Source organism: Protomyctophum bolini (genome assembly GCF_963924005.1).
Source record: "Protomyctophum bolini genome assembly, chromosome: 24".
Taxonomy (NCBI): Eukaryota; Metazoa; Chordata; class Actinopteri; order Myctophiformes; family Myctophidae; genus Protomyctophum; species Protomyctophum bolini.
The window spans coordinates 5,711,470-5,732,577 of NC_137885.1; the positions used below are offsets into that span (position 1 = coordinate 5,711,470).

The following is a 21,108-nucleotide window of genomic DNA, read 5'->3' on the forward strand; positions in this document are numbered from 1 at the left end:
CCCCTAACGGCCTCGATGTGAAAGTCATGGTTGAAAACCACTGAGCTACAAAACATCCTATATACAAGAATATGTATAGCCTACCGCACTAGAAGGTTCCTCAGGTCTTTGAGTGGTGCAACCACTCCAAGGAACAGCAATGTCTGTCCGTGTTCCTGTGTCCGTTCACCTATATGTGTTGGTTAACGAGCACCAGCATATGACTATGAGTACCAGCAGGTGGCGCTGTTGTGCCAGAAACAGAGAGAGGGATAGTGAGCTGCACTGTTGCCTGCTAATGAGAGAGAGACAGGTGGTGTTGCACCACTCAGTTCACGCCGGTGTGATTAAAAAAAAAAAAAAAAAAAAAAAAAGTGTCTGCATTATGTTTTTATTTCCCCATAATTCATCATATTATACATAGTCATTGATCTTGTGCCCCCCCCCCCCCCTCTCCTGTCTACATAATACAATGTCTCATACTTCATGTCCCAATACGGTTTTTGAGGGTGATATATATGATGTATAGACGTGATATATAGTGATATATAGACCACGTCGTCCTCACTGATTGATTGCAGCTGGATGGCTGAATTGTTTTAAAACGGAACGCGTCTACATTTCTTAATCCGCAACTGAGCTGCAGAGCTTTTGCCGGAGAAGGGTTCTGTGTGTACTGCGTGTGTGCGTGCGTGCGTGCGTGCGTGAGTGCGTGAGTGCATGCGTGCGTGCGGAGTACATTCACTTGACCCATTCTGAACGGGAACTCATTTTGGTGTTGGCATCATGTTATGCTTTAGCTATTTAAAAATAGCAGATCTACAAGCTCATAGCGCGCCACCGAGTGGCGCGCTACGAGCTTGTAGGTCTGCTATTTTTGAAAAATCGAAGAACGACTGACACTTTTAGAATCTGATCTCAGGTCAGAATTGGTTAATCAGACCAGTGTGTGTCCAGTGTAAACCTCGTATGAATCTGATCTCAGGTCAGAATGGGTTAAGTACTCTACTTCAGTTCTTATACTACATTAACTTGCTAATTTGAGATCTGAAGAAGCCAAAACGAGGTACAATTATTTTCCCTAAGAAGCTGCATTGACCTTTTGATACGAGCTGGCTTTATCGAGCTGGTCAGGGACGACCCCGTGGGATGTGGCCCTTTTCCTTCACAATGCAACGCGTGCCCTGCATTCTGAAGGAAAACGCTAAGGGGTGTGGCTTTAAACCCATGTAAGGCCTGGAAAATAATTCTAAATCCTGACAGTTTTCTGAAATATCTATGTTTCTTAGGCCTATATATATCACTCAATGTTTCATGTCAAGGACCACAAAAATGATCTGTAATTGGGCCTCCGACCCCCATCTGAAAATATGTTGTTCCAGGGACCCTCCCCAGAAGCAAAGATTTTAGTTAAAAACGTTCGTTCTGAAAAAATATATTCCAAATTTGACAGTGTAAACTGTACATTTTTTGAGTGGTGCAACCACTCCAAGGAACAGCAATGTCCGTGTCTATGTGTGGTTAACCTATGTGTTAATGAGCACCAGTATAATGAGTACCAGTAGGGGCGCTGTTGTGCCATGCGGAAGCAGAGAGAGAGAGAGAGACAGTGCTGCACTGTTGCCTGCTAATGAGAGAGAGAGAGAGAGGGGGGAGACTTGGCAGCTTTTGCAGCTACAAATAATGAACAAAAATGAACTGAAATGGACCTACTATAGTAACTGCACTGCCAAGAAGATACTGTACCACCTGACTGCTCCAGTGCTATATACAGTATTTGTGTACTTTATTTAAATGAGGTTATATGTTATGCATATATACATTTGGCACCGACTCAGCGCCATTCTATGCAAATTAGCCTTATTGCAAAAGTACAATTCACAACCAGCGACTATAGCCAATAGTCACACACAGACGGTTAGAGTGAACATGATTATATAGCGTCTTCTTCAGAGAGTCGGTATATAGGAACTGAAGCGCTTTTTTATAAGAGGACTTTAAAAGTGATCATGACAGCTGTGGTTGTATAGCCAGGGAGAAAGCATCGTTCCGATGTCGAAGTCAATTCATGTCGCGGGCCGGATTCCTTCTCTCTGTGTGTGTGTGTGTGTGTGTGTGTGTGTGTGTGTGTGTGTGTGTGTGTGTGTGTGTGTGTGTGTGTGTGTGTGCGCGTGCGCGCGTGTGCGTGTGCACGTGCGCGAGTTTACCGGAGTTTGTTGGAAACTTGAACCCATTTTCACCTGAGATCAGATTCTAAAAAAATGTCTTCCACATCCTGACAGTTTTCTGAGAAAGCTGTGTTTCTATGTCAGTCGTTCTTCGAACCACCAGGTACTCAGCAATAATAATGTACAGTAATAATAATCCACATTAATGAAAAACTCACGAAGAATTGCGGCAAAACAAATAATCCACGGACACGATTCTTTTTGCATGGCCGCATCCGTCCGACCTCATCCTATGTTATATATATAAACAATAAAATCAATCAAATAGAAACACGATAGTGTAGCTTGATAATCTATAACTCATCATCATTGAACAAAAGACGAAATGAGGAGACTCCAATTGAGCTGTGCATTAAATACACCATACGCTTTTTTTTTAGCTCACCGAGTGTACTACAATGTCTTTACTTTATGTATTTTATTTAGCTTTCCTTATTTTGGTGCTATTTCATTTACTTTGTTTCCATACAGTACGTAGGGCTATACTTTGCACTGTTGTTAGTTATTCCCATTCACAACCGCTAGAAGTGAATTAGTGTATTACTTCAGGTATGCTGCATGTAGATCATCTGCTAGTTTTTGAGGGCACTAGCCCCTCCCATATACAACCTTTTGAGGGCACTAACTAGCCCCTCCTATATACAGCCTTTTGCTATAGCTCGTGTCACATTTGCCATTGACAATGAAAGGAGAATTTACATCATACGTGTCCGAGCAAATCGACATGTCGACGTGCGCCGATAAGAGCACCCTCATTTCACACAGGTGGGATTTGTTTTATTGATTGATTGATCTCTTCTTCTTCATCTTCTTCATCATCTACATCTCCTCCTCCTCCTACAGTTCCAGCCAACATCTACAAAGTGTCAGAGGACATCAGCGTGAACGAGGGCAGCAACGTGACGCTCAGCTGCCTGGCGAGCGGCCGACCAGACCCTACCATCACCTGGAGACTACTCAACCCCTCGGGTAAGAGCCAGCATCCCTATACATGTATCTTACAGCATGTTATGTATACAGTTACAGTATGTATATGCCTATACACAGGGCGCGGGGACTTATACGCGCCAAGAAGCGTCAAGAAGACGCCTGTAGGTCCCCTAGGGTAGATACCCTCACAAAAACATGCAGTAATCCTGGTCTCTAAACTGCCTCCCCCTGGCCAGCCGTGGGTTTTTCATTTGAAGGACCCCCAGAATTAGTTGTTCCATATTCTACAACAGGTCGTTTCGTGGAAGCAATCTGATTGGTTGAAACGGCTTCTAGCCGTGGGTTAAACCACGCAGCACCATTCACCACCTAATCAAAACAAATAATTCAGCTGCTCTGTTTTCCCAGAGCGCTAGAAAACTCGGTGGCTAGGGTAGCTAGTTTCTTGAGACATTTGTGGTCGTAGTGACTACATCTGTCATTTAAAAAAAAAAGGTTTTTTCAACGATTTCCTTAGTTTTAAGGGTAACTGTTGTAGAATTGCAATATTACACGAGAGGGTGTGGGTTAACGTGATTATTGCCACTTCAGTGATGCTTGCGGAACTCGACTTCGTCTCGTTCCTGACCGCATCCCTGTCGTGGCAATAATCACGTTAACCCACACCCTCTCGTGTAATATAGCTTAATTCTAAACTTTCTGCAATTCTGACAATAATCATACTCTCCACGTTTTTGCGGGGTCAAACAAAGGGAATCACCGTGACATTGATCCCCTTCGCCTATTCGCTCATACGGGCATGACGTACGTATGTGCAGGCAGACGAGAGGCAGTAGGGATTTATTTTCATACTTTGTGTTAGTGTGCACGCACGTGTGTGTGTGTGTGTGTGTGTGTGTGTGTGTGTGTGTGTGTGTGTGTGTGTGTGTGTGTGTGTGTGTGTGTGTGTGTGTGTGTGTGTGCGTGCTATAGGGTGCATGCACGTGGGTTCATTTCGAAACCAATCTTACCGTCGCAGATTCGTTGGAACAAGACATCTGTTCAAGTCCGTTATAGGCTCGGAGCGTTGCCAAAGCGCACTCTATGTTGTCCATTATGAATATTGAGGCTGTTAACCTCTTTATAAGTAGCTGCTTATGGCAGCTGGATGCTTTTAGCGGGTGACGATTAGTGACCTTGACACGTCTCCTCCTGTACGCAGCGTCCAGACGCCAGCCTTATGCATGGACTCTCTGTCTCCTTCCCTATACGACCATGGCACCTTGTACACTATCTATTAGTGCTCTAGTTTCGTCCTTTGCTAACATTTTGAATAGTTAAAATAGCCAATCTATACAAGCTCTACAATCTACAAACGTGTCGGTGTAGATTGGCTTTTAACCCTTTGACTGGACACTCTTAATAAGATCTTATTGTGCATTGGGCCAGATTTCGCGACTTTTTGAATGACAATAGAAATATGTGCGATATGACCACAATGTCAGGAAATGTCTCATCTCCAAGCTGCATGTCTGTACTTTACAATGAAAAAATAATTATGATTCTAGCATTTTCCATTGTTTACTAATAAGCATTTTAGTACACCTTGGTTTCAGTAGATTACATAAAAAATAAAAAAATAAAAGTCTAAAAATCGATCGAATTTTTTTTGTTATACTATAAGGTGCTGACAGGGCAGTACGTCTACCACGCGGATAACGTTATTGGCCCACGTGGGATTTGTTGATTTACCATGCGGATAACGTTGTTGGCCATGGGAGGGTTTTAAACACGTTTCGAGCCATAATCGTGTCTATACGGTTTACACTTCTGTGCCAATGCCGTAAGGATAACGTTTTACGGCGTGCGTTTATACGGCAGGCCTCTTGGATACAGCTGTGTATCGCCTGAAACGGCATCCATCTTGGAACGGGACGAGAGAAAACAAAAACGGTTGCTTATAACGATCATCCGCGCTCCATATAGAGTCCCATAATGATCTTTTTAGCGAAGTTTATCTCGGATTTGGTGATATGAGATGAATTCGGGCTGTATTTTGCGTGTCTTAAGTACCAGGTCTTATTCCCTAACTTGAGTAAACTAAAGACCTGGATGCTTTTAGCAAGTGATCCAGAGGTCAATGCTCTTTGGCCACTCAGAATAGCCAAATGGCATTGATCACGCCTCCAGGTCTTTAGTTTACTCAAGTTAGGGAATAAGACCTGGTACTTAAGACACGCAAAATACAGCCCGAAGTATGATATTAGGATGTCAATAAAAACCGTGCGCGTTGCTCCGTCTAGCAGGCTATAGCGTCCTCCATGCTAGTCCCATGCTATAGATCGACCCCGCTGTATAACAACGGCTATTACTTTCCCGGTTCAACAGCCGCGTCACGCCGTCACGGGGTCCTGAATTTGTTTTTAGCATGGCAAGGTTTACAGAGGTGCCCAAGAACATGCATGCAGGGAATGTGTTTAAACTATATTCGAAAATGTTTTTCAAAATGGTAAGAGAAGTTTAGGGATAAGGGTAAAGCATAGACGAAAACACACTGAACTCCTCAATGAGACTAAAATGAACTAAAATGATCACTGAGGATTTTCACTCTCTTTGTCTCTCTCTCTCTCTGTGACAGACGGAGGGAGGCCATATTTAAAACACGCACATAAGCGTGAGCGCGCACACACACACACACACACACACACACACACACACACACACACACACACACACACACACACACACACACACACACACAAACAGTGCATGTCAAGCTGTCAGTGACAGACAGTGGCTGAGCTTGCTGATTGCAAGCAGTGAAGTATACTATAAGGTGCTGACAAGTGCTGCGTATGCGTGTGTGTGCGTGCGTGCGTGTGTGTGTGGCGTGGTGAGGACTGGCGTCCCTGTGAGGTTTCAGTGTGTGTGTGCGTGCGTGTGTGTGTGTGCGTGCGTGTGTGTGTGGCGTGGTGAGGACTGGCGTCCCTGTGAGGTTTCAGTGTGTGTGTGCGTGCGTGCACCGAGTGACGCGCTATATGAGCTTGTAGATCTGCTATTTTTCTATAGCTAAAGCATAACATAATGCTGACACCAAAAGGGTTTCCCGAACCCCAAAATATGTTATGACTTAAATAGGCAACCCTTGCCGTAAGAAAACAATGAATAAAATATAGGCAATTAACACATGGATCGTGACAGTCAGCATCAGACTGTGTCATCACTTACTGTACCTTATAGGCTGATCCTCACCGTTCTCAAATAGACTGTACTAATAATAATAATGCGACGATACCGGCGGTTCATTAACATAATCAAAGCCATGCAATGACAACAAAAAGACAGTGAGTAAACTAAAAGATTGACTTCCTCGTTGTAATGAGCGGCCAACTGAACTGATTGTCTGAGTCACGTTTAACCCATTCTGACCTGAGATCAGATTCATACGAGGTTTCCACTGGACACACACACACTGGTCTGATGAACCCATTCTGACCTGAGATCAGATTCTAAAAAAATGTCAGTCGTTCTTCGATTTTTCAAAAATAGCAGACCTACAAGCTCGTATCGCGCCACTCGGTGGCGCGCTATGAGCTTGTAGATCTGCTATTTTTCAATAGCTAAAAGCATAACATGATGCTAACACCAAAATGGGTTCCCGTTCAGAATGGGTTAACGATCACCTTATCGATCGGGGGCTTATCGAGCCGGGTTCTTCTTATCGAGCCCACTATCGAGCATTTTCTATTGTTTTGTGGAAAGACGGGAGACAATAAATTCTGTACAAAACCCAGTATCTTTTAATAGGGCCGTCAAATACAGTATAGGTTTCTAACAGACGGAAGGCAATTGGCCTTTTTACCTATATATATGTACTGTATATATATATATATATATACACACATATATATACACACGTCGTGATATACACATTCACGACGTGCCAGAATGTAAAAAAGAACAAGCCGACAAAAGCTCGATAACGAAGTTACAGCAGGTGCCACCGTGCCTCCCCGCCATAAATATCTCTTGATGTGTTGAGGAGGCATATATTTATTTGTTAATTATGTGTTGAACATAATTTAAATTGTGCTGGAAGTGAGAGAGACAGGGTGGTGGTGCACGGATATAAATTGCACACACGCACGCACGCCGTGTAGGATGATGACACTCGTTTGCTCCAGGGTGGGGGAAGGGTGGGGGGGGACCGGACGTTGGGGGGGAATAACGCCTGTACGCATGTCCTCTTCTGGAGTCGCTGGGCATGGAGTCCCCTCAGACATTCATGCATGTCCTCTGGAGTCCACTAGGGGGACATGCCCATGCCCAGTCGCTCCAGGGCATTACGTCCCTCAGAGCTTCTTTGCTGATTGTTGTCGTGTATTTGTCAAGATGGCTGTGCATGCGGGGCATGCGGTGAGAGCTTCAAAGCTATATGTGTGGGTTTGATTCATCAGGTCTTTTGGTGTGTAGTCCTTGTATAGCGTCTGCTGTTAAGACACATAGGCACGTACGTACACGCGCGTGCACGCACGCACGCACGCACGCGCACAGGCGCACACTTTCACGTTGTGTGTGTGACAGACGACATAAAAACAAATGCGCCCGCTAATGCTATGCTCAACTTTAGACGTCTCACAAAGTAGCTGCTTAACATAAATTAGCATATTATAGGCCTATTGCTAAATAAAATGTTTCACACTGTGAGGGGAAAGTGATGCCGGTGCCACATTTAACCAACTGAAGTTGCTGCGTCCGCCCACTTACACCCCCCCCCCCCCTTCCCCTCCCTCTCTCTCTCTCTCTCTGTCTCGCTCTCTCTCTCTCGCTCTCTGAATTCAAGGATTCATGGGGGGTGTAATTGATATATATAATATAATATCAGTACGTTTTTGGGTGGACTACTCCCCTAAAGCACCACTTTTCAACCCTTCTTCATATAATTGGTCCTCTCTAATATATATATATATATATATACTGTATATTATATAGGTGGATATTTTCAGAGAGAGAGAGAGAGAGAGAGAGTTCCTGAACTGAAGAAAGTGGTGCTATTTTATCATGAACATTGGTGAGGGCCAAGTATATGAAGGTAGGCTGAAAAGTGGTCCTTTAACACCCAGACAACATGGAGAAACATAATTATTCAGCTCTGAGAGAGAGAGAGAGAGAGAGAGAGAGAGAGAGAGAGAGAGAGAGAGAGAGAGAGAGACCCACAACATCGGAAGTGTCCCCTGATTAGAAGAGGAAGTAAATCAAAATAACAGCTGGAGAGAAGGTGATAATTATTCTTAACGGAAAAAGCAGAAGTGGAGATATATCAGGCACGCGCGCACGCACGCACGCACAATGGTGGAACGTAACAAAGTATATGTATTTAAGTATTGTATACTTAAGTTTAAAATTTTCCCGGGGTCTCCTCCCAGTGGGACGTGCGCCGAGGACCTCCCTATAGGGAGACGCCCGAGAGGCGTCCTAACCAGATGCCCCGAACCACCGCAGCTGGCTCCTTTCTATAGGCGAAGGAGCAGCGGTTCTACTCCGAGTCTCTCTCTCTCTCGTGTGACCAATTTGTGCTTTACAAAAAAAAAACAGAGATAGCTTTAATGTGAAGTGTTATTGTGTTTCCAGCGGAGCCGTTGGATGGCGAGGAGTACCTGGACATCACAGGGGTCATGAGGAACCAGGCGGGACGCTACGAGTGCAAGGCCAGCAACGATGTGGCCACGCCCGACGTCAAATATGTCAACGTGGTCGTTAACTGTAAGTCAGCGGTGGAGAGAGAGAGAGAGCCACTACAGTTCCACACTCACTCCAGAGAGCCACTATAGTTCCACACTCACTCCAGAGACCCACTATAGTTCCACACTCACTCCAGAGACCCACTATAGTTCCACACTCACTCCAGAGAGCCACTATAGTTCCACACTCACTCCAGAGAGCCACTATAGTTCCACACTCACTCCAGAGACCCACTATAGTTCCACACTCCCACACTCCCCAAAGGGCCACATTGCATACTGTCGTAGCAAACAAAGCCGATCTACACAGCTATTGTTGCTAATATTATGAATTGAAATCCAGATTTTATTTTTTGCTGTTTTTGAATTGGAATCCTGAAAAGTATTTTTTTCATTTATTTAAATAATCGGCCGATTAATCAATTATGAAAATAACCGTTAGTTGCAGTCCTAATAGATAGATATTGATTTTTGATTTAGTGCACCTGTTTCATTCCCATTGCTGCGTCGTGCTCAAAACACAGCTGCTTCTTGATTACAGAACTACTCTGTTTTTAATCTCATTCAAGATGACATCCAGACAGTGTATTACTCGTTTTTAAACTTAAAGACAATGGCAGAATCTTAGTTTCCGAACCAACCAGAGCGTCACATCCCTCCAGGCTTTGGGGCGTATGTCCGTCTCATGCCCGCAGGCCAGTGTTGTTTTGGCAGCATTTTAGTTTTAGTCATAGTCTCTTGAATAGTTTTCACTTAGTTTTAGTCACATTTTAGTCACCTGGAATGTTCTAGTGTTTAGTCTAGTTTTGGTCGACTAAATATCATACGATTTTAGTCGACTGAATCTACAGTTGATTTAGTCGACTAAAATGTGTTTTGACAGGCCTTGATGTCGTTGTAATGACATATTTTACACTTTGGTTGCATGATGAAAATAGCAGATATACAATCTCACAATGCGTCGCATAAAACTGGCATAAAACTGGATCTCTTGTCCACTAGTCCCTTCCTAACATTTTAGTCTAGTTTTTATTTGTCGACGAAATTGTCAGTATATTTAGTCTTATAGTTTTAATCATCATAGATTCGTTTTTATTTAGTTTTAGTCAGTGAAAAAAGGTAGTCGACGAACATTTTCCGTCGTAGTTTTAGTCGACGAAAAAAACACTGCCGCAGGCTAACGAGTGCTAGCGAGTGCTAACGAGCGCGCTAACGAGTGTGTCAGGAGGGAACCGTGCATTGAGCGCATGTCTCTATTGTTCCAGATCCTCCGACCATCCAGAGAACCCAGAGCACGGAGACCCAGGTGGGTCGCATGGGCATTCTGCAATGTGACGCCACCGCTGTGCCCACGCCAGAGTTCGAATGGTACAGAGATGACAAGAGGTACAAACCGCACGCACGCACATACACACACACACACGCACGAACGCACGCACGCACGCACGCACGCACGCACGCACGCACGCACGCACGCATTTTTCTAAACTTACTCCCACAGGAAATGTATACGGTATAGAGCGAGACACACTGACAAGAGTTTGGGACTTTTCTATGTGTTTTTTTTTTTTTTTTTTGACACACAAAATGGCCAGAAAAACACAGTGACTCATAGCTCTGCCCATTTGGGCCCAATTTAACGGGACGTGTCATTTTTGGGCCACTGACACCATCCTGTCTAAGTTTCTCTGGGGATGTTTTTTCTTTGTTTGTTTGTTTGTTTGCGTCACCAAGATGTTTTGGACGTAGTTTATCGTATGGATAAGAACCTGGTCCAATAAGCCCAATAAGTTCATCACCAAAAGGATTGTAACGCTATACTGTAGGATATAGAGCGTCACAGTCCCTCCCCCTTTCAGAAAAACGAGACAGAAAAGCGGACAAAGCCAACTCGGATCGTGACAAATCATGACAATGAACACTATGTTTTGGGCCGATCAAATCATTTATAATACGAAAAACAAAACAAATAGTGTTGTCTCCTGCCTTTATTTTCTTCTGTCTAATGATTTGATCGGCCCAAAACATTGTGTTCATTGTCATGATTTGTCACGATCCGAGTTGGCTTTGTCCGTGGCGTAACCGTCTTTAAATAAATACTTTAGGAAAAGCCTATGAGGAAAATGCATTGAGTTTCATTTCCTGGGCCACTCGTTTTTTCTGAAAGGGGGAGGGACTGCGACGCTCTATAGTCTCTGGGGCCATTTCTAAAGGATTGTACTGTACTCTATACTGTAGGATATAGTCTCTGGGGCCATTTTTGAGTGGAGTAGCACTTTGAATATTCATGTCCAGAGTGTTTGTTTTTTTTTGCTAAGCTGCAAGTAAAGCTATGCATACTTTGACGATTTTCATTTATATATAAAGACATATCTGAACGACTGTATAAAGGCCAATGTGGCACATGGGTCTGGCTCGCGAGATTATAGATCGTGATTTTGTGAATGGTCCGACTATGGCAGGCTCTGTTAAGCCCAAACCACTGCATGGGACAAAACAGTTTTTAAGGTAGACCACACCAACACAACTCATTGAGTTGCAATGAGTGTTGTGATCTATATACCTTAAAAACCGTTTTGTCCCAGCCTGACCCTTTTGGTGTGGTTTGAGCTTTATAGTTGCTCAAACGATTGATGGTCGGCTCTCCTCTCCAAAAGATGGATTATTTTCAGCTTGAAAGCGCCCAGGGCCCTCCGAGGAAATGTGTGTAGCTCTGCACTGGGAAGAGGAGAGCTAGCTACATGTTTAATCATCTATTTCAAATGTACATGTCGATTTCAGCTCTGACATTTATTGACCTGATTTAATTACTATACGTCTATATATGTAGTTTAATGACTAGGATTAAAATGTCATTGTCTTTTCAAAAAATAATTATGTCCAATGTATTTGTATTTAGTTCATAAAGTTAACTTATGTTACATTTATTTGAAATTAAATTAAAAAAGGTTACTTTTCAGGATTCCAATTCAAAAAAGCAGAAAAAAGAATTCAGGATATCAATTCAAATATAGCAATTCAAATAGCTGATCTACAAGTCCGAGCTTGTAGATCGGCTATTTTTTGCTATGACAGAAATATGCAACGTGGCCCTCTGGAGTGAGTGTGGAAATATAGTGGCCCTCTGGAGTGAGTGTGGAAATATAGTGGCCCTCTAGAGTGAGTGTGGAACTATAGTGGCCCTCTGGAGTGAGTGTGGAACTATAGTGGCCCTCTGGAGTGAGTGTGGAACTATAGTGGCCCTCTGGAGTGAGTGTGGAAATATAGTGGCCCTCTGGAGTGAGTGTGGAAATATAGTGGCCCTCTGGAGTGAGTGTGGAACTATAGTGGCCCTCTGGAGTGAGTGTGGAACTATAGTGGCCCTCTGGAGTGAGTGTGGAACTATAGTGGCCCTCTAGAGTGAGTGTGGAAATATAGTGGCCCTCTGGAGTGAGTGTGGAACTATAGTGGCCCTCTGGAGTGAGTGTGGAACTATAGTGGCCCTCTGGAGTGAGTGTGGAACTATAGTGGCCCTCTGGAGTGAGTGTGGAAATATAGTGGCCCTCTCTGTCATCAAAGTTTCCCACCCCTGCTCTAGTATGTCTTTTTGATTGATTCAGATTTTACAGAGGCCTGTTTCTAATTGCAGCCGTCCGTAGGTGCCCTTTATAGAGCGGTTTTGAAGGAGTCAAGGGATTCACATGTCTTAATGACTGTTGGCAGGGCGTTCCACATTTTGGTGGCATAGGAGCGAAAATAATTTAGTCCCTGGTTTCTTGCCTGTAGTGCTATTAACTCATTTTTGATTAAAAAAAACAATGTCTTGATCATAAGTCTTGAATATGCAGGTCTGTATAAAAAAAGAGTCACATTCGTTCTATGGACTCTCTTGCTTGCAAAGCACTCAAGAAGTGTTCAATGAATGAATCCCTCCGCAGGTCCAATTCAATTGAACGCCCCCAGATCATACAGCTGTACCTCCCGCTGCGGCGTTCCTCCACGCTATGTGCCCATGCAGTCTCCTTGTTAAACCAACCAAATTGCAATACCAAATTGCAATAAGGGGGGGGGACCCTTATGGGAAATTGTCAAATATAAATATTATGATCCAGTATACGTCCCCCACCACTGGCATGCTGGTGGGAATGGAGGAATGGAAGCACTTTAACCCATTCTGGGCGGGAACCCGTTTTGGTGTTCGCATCATGTTATGCTTTAGCTATTGAAAAATAGCAGATCTACAAGCTCATAGCGCGCCACCGAGTGGCGCGCTATGAGCTTGTAGATCTGCTATTTTTGAAAAATCGAAGAAATACTGACATTTTTAGAATCTGATCTCAGGTCAGAATGGGTTAATCAGACCAGTGTGTGTCCAGTGGAAACCTCGTATGAATCTGATCTCAGGTCAGAATGGGTTAAGCGTGGAGAGGCAGGGATAGAAACCGTGATGGCATTCAGAGGTGGAAGCCAATCTGCTCCTCCTTTTTTTCAATACTTGTCATGTAATAACCCTGAAGATTAGCTGCTGCTCTCCTTCCCCAACTCTCTGCCAAAGTCATTTAACCCATTTCTGGCGGGAGCCCCATTTTGGTGTTTCATTTCATTATTACTGTATGTTCTATACTTTAGCTATTGGAAAAATAGCAGATCTATACGTATACAAGCTCGTAGCGCGCCACCGAGTGGCACGCTATACGAGCTTGTGGGTCTGCTATTTTTGAAAAGTCGTGAAAATGTGGCGCAAATCTTTGGATATATAATTATTATTTCAGAGCCAATGATTTTAACTCATATCTCTGCTTCTGGGGGGGGGGGGGGGGGGGGGGGGCTGGAACAATATATTTTCAGATGTGTCGGGCAGCATATTACATATAAGAGTCCTTGACATGAAAATGTATACAAGAACCACTGATATAGAAACATAGGTTTGTCCTCAGGACAAAATGGGTTAAATGGAAAGCTTTTGATGCCCAATGCTGCTGCTGATAATAATAATAAAAAAAAGGTATTCCATTTTGATCCAATGCACAGTAGCGGCTACAAATGTTCTGAGACAGGAAGAAAGCTGTTATCATGGATATTATGCATAACCCGCAGTAATGCATGTAGGTCTATCATAACACTAGCGCTCCCAAGATTCATATAGTTTTGGGGATAATGTTTAGCATTATCCAGTGTTTCCTATAAGCCAACCGCTCCAGCCTATGCAGGTTGATACTCTGGTTGTTTTGGGCCTGTTTTGAGTGGTCTCTCAGCCTCCTCTATTCCCTTCCACATCAGACCAAGGAGTGTCAATTATCCTTGAGTGATAATGTTAACCCAACAACAACCGAGAAAGCATCTATGTCATTTTGGATTGTAGTTGTTTATTATAGCAACATGTTGTTTTTTCAGTGGTGCAACCACTCCCAAGGAACAGCAATGTCCGCGACCGCCTGTGTTGGGGCGCTGTTGTGCCATAAAGAGAAACAGTCATTGCGACGGCCTCAAGGCCTGCCAAAATTGATTTTAGTCGACTAAATCAACTGTAGATTTAATCGACTAAGATATTTAGTCGACTAAAACTAGACTAACACTAAAACATTCCCGGTGACTAAAATGTGACTAAAACTAAATTAAAACTATTCAAGAGACTATGACTAAAACTAAAACAAGTGGTCATAAGTGTATATCTCTCTCTGTCTCTTCCACTGCACACACATACAGTAAAGATCTCCACACACCGGGCGCGAATTCAGATTTTTAATTTAACCCATTCTGACCGGGAACCCGTTTTGGTGTCGGCATCATGTTATGCTTTAGCTATTTAAAAATAGCAGATCTACAAGCTCATAGCGCGACTGACATTTTTAGAATCTGATCTCGGGTCAGAATGGGTCCATCAGACCAGTGTGTGTCCAGTGGAAACCTCGTATGAATCTGATCTCAGGTCAGAATGGGTTAAGCGGCGTTTCTCCATCGGTTCTCCGAGAAACGCGGCCGGTGTGCAACCACCTTAAATCTCTGTTCCGCTGTCCTCGTCAGAGGGAAGAGGCCCTTGGCACTTTATCTCGCTGCCAACTCCCTGACTGACCTCCTGTTGGCCAAAAAAACATGCCAGGACATTTGCTTTTTATGTTAATTTGTCTCCGTATGAGCCTCATGGTGTGTGTCAGCATAAACTCGGGCTGCCTCGCATGCATGCTTCACGTTCAAATTAGCACTTTAAAGTAAATAGGATTAGGTTGGAAGCACTTTAAATGAAAGATACAATACACGCAGGTGTTATGTTTGTTGTCTCTCTCTCTCTCTCTCTCTCTCTGAGAGGAGAGGTAATTGCAATGATGCACCAATTACAATACAGGTGGTATTATAATTGTCAGAGACAATTACTATTACTACTGTCAGAGCCTTGGATGTGTCATTAACACCACTTTACCCCGATCCAGCTCAAGTGGAGTTTAATGGGGGAGGTTTTGCCAAAACGGCTGACAATGGATCTCTAAACTGCATGTTCTGCCGCAGGGGAGAAGTTAGTTAGCTGGTTTAGCGCACAGTTTGAGGATCAAATGCAGTTAGCTATAGTTTTGTAAAGAAGCACTTTTTAATACTTTTCATTGGTTCAATATGTTTTTTTGGTAAAGGGGGTTCAATGGCATTGATTTATGAGTTAGCTGGTTTCTGCCCGACAGCAACAATTGTTTTATTATCTCTCTCCCCCCTCTCTCTCTCTCTATCTCTCTCCCCCCCCCGACCCTGCACAGAATATCCAACGGTCAGGGCGTCAACATCCAGACTCTCGGCACCACCTCCGTCCTGACCATCGCCAACGCCACCCAGGAGGATTATGGGAACTACACCTGCGTGGCCACCAACAGACTGGGCATCCAGAGTGCCAGTCTCTTCCTCTATAGTAAGTTAGTCCTCTAACAGACTGGGCATCCAGGGTGCCAGTCTCTTCCTATATAAGTTAGTCCTCTAACAGACTGGGCATCCAGGGTGCCAGTCTCTTCCTATATAGTAAGTTAGTCCTCTAACAGACTGGGCATCCAGGGTGCCAGTCTCTTCCTCTATAGTAAGTTACTCCTCTAACAGACTGGGCATCCAGGGTGCCAGTCTCTTCCTCTATAGTAAGTTAGTCCTCTAACAGACTGGGCATCCAGGGTGCCAGTCTCTTCCTCTATAGTAAGTTACTCTACTAACAGTAGAGTAACTTACTCAAATGATAATCTTTCTCAAATGATATGAGAAAGAGGCAAACAATTTGGAATATAGCCGATCTACAAACTCCTGCAATCCAAGTTCTATTTTTTTCGGGAGGTTACGGCCTGAAAAGGTTGAGAACTATTGTACTAACAGACTGGGCGAATGCCAGTCTCTACAAATTATATTGATTGATTTGGGGGGAAATTGAAACTATTTTGTTAACTAGTTTGTTTTTGTTAAAGTCGTTAAATAATTATAGTGGAGTAAAACATATATAGTGTGTGTCTCGGCGTGTCGTCGAGTGGGAGATAATGGAGTGTAATGGAAAGTAAAAGTACCCCACAAGTAAAGTACTTGAACGTAGTTGAATAACTCAGAGAAGCCACATTTTACCCTCAGAGTCAATTAGAACAGGCTGAATGTTCCTCGTTTGACCACTGAACATTATGGAATGCATTGAAAATAACTATACAATATATCATTCAACGTGCTAAAATTGCACAAAGAATACTACGAGTCCACCCAAATACTCGTGGTTGTTTAAATTCCAGACGGCCACGGTGTTTGTTTTAAAGAGAGAGCATGATGTCCAAGCTCAACCCTGTCACATGCTATTATAATGTTCCAAGAGAGAGGATTGTGTGCACATCTCAATGCCTACATTCAGGCAATGCCTACATTACCAGCTCAGTGGCCTTGTGGTTAGAGTGTCAGCCCTGAGACTGGGAGGTCGGGGTTCGATCCCAGGCCGGGTCATACCAAATACTCTAAATAATGGGACCCAGTGCCTCCCTGCTTGACACTCGGCATCAAGGGTTGGATTGGGGGTGGGAAGTGAGGACGCTGGCGTCGACTGTTCGCCGCTTCACCTCCCAATGTATGAATGAATGAACCATTGTATAGCGCTTTGAGCACTTGGAAAAGCGCTATAAAAATGCAATTCATTATTATTATCAGGGTGCTGGAGGTCAGGCGTCAAGGCAAACATCAAGGAAGAGGAAGAACATCCAGTTTGTAGAGCTCCGAGACTTACTTTATTTTAGACCATATCCGTGGTCATCATATGGGCATATATACCTAACGATGGGCAAATTCTAATTTGTGTGTATTTTTATATCAAAAGTCCATAAAAATCTAATTTTAATTACTTTCCTGAAAACGAAAACGCGCTGCGTGATGACGTGTCGAGGCCCACATATATACCTAACGATGGGCAAATTCTAATTTGTGTGTATTTTTATATCAAAAGTCCATAAAAATCTAATTTTAATTACTTTCCTGAAAACGAAAACGCGCTGCGTGATGACGTGTCGAGGCCCACATCGACAAAAGCCGATAAAAATGAAGCTCACCCGTTTAATTCCCCATATCGGCGCATCCGTCCGACACTGTCCAACACAGCTGCTACTGATTACAGAAACCCTCCGTTTTTATTCCCATTCAAGATAACACCCCCAGACAGTGTATTACTGGCGTAGCTACCGCCCCTAGCTACCGTCCCATCGCCTGAAGGGATGCAACGCTCTGATTGTTGGTTCAGAAACTTCAGAGCCGTGTTTCAACTTGAAACGGTCTGAAAAGTTTCACTACGCATTTAAGGCAACAATTAAATGCAACGTTTCGACCGACTAGGTCTTCATCAGGCAAATAATTACAATGACAGAAAATAGATCATTGATTAATGATCATGTATAACACCTGGGAGTGGGAAGGAGCACAGCAACCAAAACCAATCGCAGGGCTAGAACCTGTCAGTCCACCAATCAGAGGAGAATTTACCTGCAGCAGAAAAACTTTACACACTTAAAACAAACAATCAATAGAAAAAACATTTTCATGAGAGGAAAAACATTAAAGGTGCAGTAGGGGGTTGCACCACATCACACTAAGTTCAAACTTAGCCTATAGCTAAGTCAAGACTTATGCTACTTACTAAAAGCAATTTCAAGTTATAACTAGGCATTTGAACCCTAGACAGTCCTTGGTTTAGACTATAGTCATTGGTTAGACCAGTCATTAGTCCTACAACTACAACATATCTCAAACCCTCACCCTAAACCTGACCTCCCACGGGGCAGCACATCTAAACCTAACCTTAACCCATGTCTAACCAATGACTAGTCTAAACTAAGTATGCACCCCGGCAGCTCACCAATGGTTGCAGCAAAAGCACAGTCAGTACCTCACATTGGCCACCAGATGGCACTCACTCCTCTATACTGAAGCTTTGCAGGAGCTTGTGGAAGTGTGAGAATTGAAATATTCATAACCAGAATTGACAGTTTGCAGAATTACAGTACATTTCAAGCACAAACTCAATACAAAGACTGTTAACTGTGAGTGGACGACCCAATTAAGCATTACACTTGTTTACAAGAGGGTCCACCATGTTCAATTCATCAAAACATTTAGAGACGTACAAATAGACACTTCTATATAGTCGAAGAACAGAACAGGATTTCATCATAAAGGAGGTAAAAAGGGAAAAGAAACTTATACAGTGAGGTGGGGGGTTCAGATTTTACGGGGGCCAGTTTCGAATTGCAGCCGTCCGTATAGGTGCATGCCCTTTGAGAGCGGTTTTGAAGGAGTCAAGGGATTTGCATGTCTTAATGACATGCGAATCCCTTGACTCCTTCAAAAGAACGGAACAGAATTGATTTAATACTGATGGATACATGAGTTCACCCTCTCTCTCTCTCTCTCTCTCTCTCTCTCTCTCTCTCTCTCTCTCTCTCTCTCCCTCTCAGGACCAGGGTCAGGTCGAGACATCAGCGGCTCTGCTTGTGTCTCTCACTCACTGTGGCTTCTGTTCAGCTGCGTCTCCTGCCTTTTCTTCAAGTGTTAATACCAAACCACGACGTCCTCCTGCTGCATAGAATAACCACTTTTTTGGTTCCCGGAAAAGAGCCTTTCAGACCCGAGGTTCTTTTTAAAAGAACCATTTATTTGAACGGTTCTGTAAATCTTGTATATACGGGGCATAGCGTATCTTGTGTGGTTCACTCAAGTCTTTGTGTTGCGGTAGAACGACCCCGAAACCGAATAGAAGCCCCCGAATACAAACATCTTTGTCCCCACGATGGTGGCAGAGTGTTGCGTCGAAATGGGTGGTGGAGCTCCTCCGGGGACGATCTTAGTCCAGATCATCGTGGTGGCGTCCAACTTGTGGATGTCGTTAAACCATATTATGGGGCAGTTCCTGGCCACTCCTCCGTGGACGTACATGAACTTCCCCAGGACGCAGGCCGAGTGACCTTGCCTCGTCTCTGGAAAGGACCCACCGGAAGCCTTGCGCTTCTTCAACCATCTGTGCACGTTGACGTCGAAAGCATACACCTGGCCGTCTCGCCATCTGTCGTATGCCCAGATGTAGATGATGTTCCCTACCAGCACAGCTGGTGCTGGTAGGGAACGACATTTGGGAATGTCGCTGCGAGTGCCTTAATTGGGTCTCCACCGGAGACAGCTCACTCCAGCTCGAGGACACCTTGTCGAAGATGTATACACATCGATGTCATCGTCGTAGTTGTCATGGACTCCGAAGCAGTAGATCCGCTGTCCCACGGCCACCGCGGCTTGACCGCGTCCCTTTGGTCGTCCCAGACGCGTCCAGCACATGTAGCATCCCTCACAGCGGATCTTATGTCGAAGCGTAAACTTTTAGGACTGCTATACCGTGATATTCTGACGGCAGAAGATGTGTCCTGTTTGGTACAGGGAAAATATAGACGGATTTGTTGCGTTCCTCAAAACCTGCATGTCTCTTTATTCACAGGATCTTATTTTAATTTCCTTTCTCTTTTTCTCACATCAACCGTTTACAAAATACATCTGCATGTGCTCCAAAACTCACATTGTTAATACTGCTACTTTAATCAGCCTCAGTCTTATCAGTTAATACTATAGTAAACCTGGCTTTGTAGTTAACTTTTAAAATAAAGAACACATAACTGAATTAATCAAAATATCACAACTCAATTCAATAAACATTTGTACAATCACACAAAACCCTGTGCTAAACTGTCGTGTTAAAGGGACAGTTCACATTTTTTTAACTTAATTTGTATGAAATACCATTAATATAGTGGTTGCAACTGTATTAATTGATTGTCCGAGTCCCGTGGTCGGAGTTCTGCTCTGGTTTTGGTGAATATTAAGTAGTTCCGGTCATTTTGTGGGGGGCACCGGGGCCACGCATTAAAAGTAAATGAATCCACAAAACTGTTTGTTGAGTCATTTCTAAGATAGTGAAATTTCGTTCAACTTAGTAGTGGTATGGACACAATCACACACACAAAAAACATAGTTCTGTGTGATAGAGGGGTAAAACAATGAACGAAAGTTGCTACTACATGGTAGAAATAGCCAGGTCAACAATAGCTACAATTAAATTACATTAGTTTTGTGAGTGTAGTGTTGTAGATTCACATATGATATCTGATATATGATAAGTATTGAAACACACCGGACACAGGGCTGCCTTGTCGACGAAGATGGGATCCTGAGGCCCAATCCCAATCCACTCCCTTGCTGACTCAATGAGCCCTCACTGACTTAGCTGCGCGTTCATGTGAAGTCTGCGAGGGCTTGAGGGATGTCCCATTTGAAATCGGTAAGTCAGTGAGGGCTCAGCCCCGCCCCTTTATGTGCCCTTTGCCAAAGTCAGCATCGATGCTGACTTTGGGCTGACTTTAGCAAAGAAATTACCCACAGTTCATAGCGTTACCAGGGGAATGAGGGGGATCCTCCAAACGTCAATCATTTAAATATGCAAATTAGTTATGTATCGCGATTAGAATGTCAACAAACACAATAGTGCTTTTTCACTGTTCTTAAAAGGAGACGGAATGGAAGGATATAGGCTATATATTTAATAACAATAATAATAATAAGGGAAACATGATGAGAAATGACTAATGAGCAAAGTAAAAGAATATGGAAATGAAATGTATAATGAATATTATTATATATGAATATTACAACCCATATCACACAGGAAAGTGTATTTATGAAACTAATAATAATAAAACGATCAGCTTAAATACTAAAATAGACATGATAGACATGTATAAATAGGCCAAGCA

At 43.5% G+C, this 21,108-nt stretch overlaps 1 protein-coding gene and 1 pseudogene across 2 annotated transcripts in view; one reads left to right on the forward strand and one right to left on the reverse strand.

The window, feature by feature from the left end:
- The window catches only part of LOC308311702 (sorting nexin-14-like), a 28,503-nt pseudogene extending 27,770 nt beyond the window's left edge, over positions 1-733 (reverse strand). The window contains exon 1 of the transcript XR_013966269.1: positions 725-733. The product of XR_013966269.1 is annotated as a sorting nexin-14-like (transcript). The remainder of the gene's footprint in view (positions 1-724) is intronic.
- Positions 734-2,532: 1,799 nt separating this feature from the next.
- LOC308311703 (limbic system-associated membrane protein-like) lies at positions 2,533-19,179 on the forward strand (the record flags this gene model as incomplete). The annotated part of the gene is made up of 6 exons (XM_080758490.1): positions 2,533-2,554; positions 3,051-3,176; positions 8,748-8,879; positions 10,123-10,243; positions 15,580-15,728; positions 18,772-19,179. 6 exons carry the CDS (start codon positions 2,533-2,535, stop codon positions 18,867-18,869), a joined length of 648 nt encoding a protein of 215 aa, XP_080614616.1. The 3' UTR covers positions 18,870-19,179.
- Between the last annotated feature and the right edge of the window lie 1,929 nt (positions 19,180-21,108).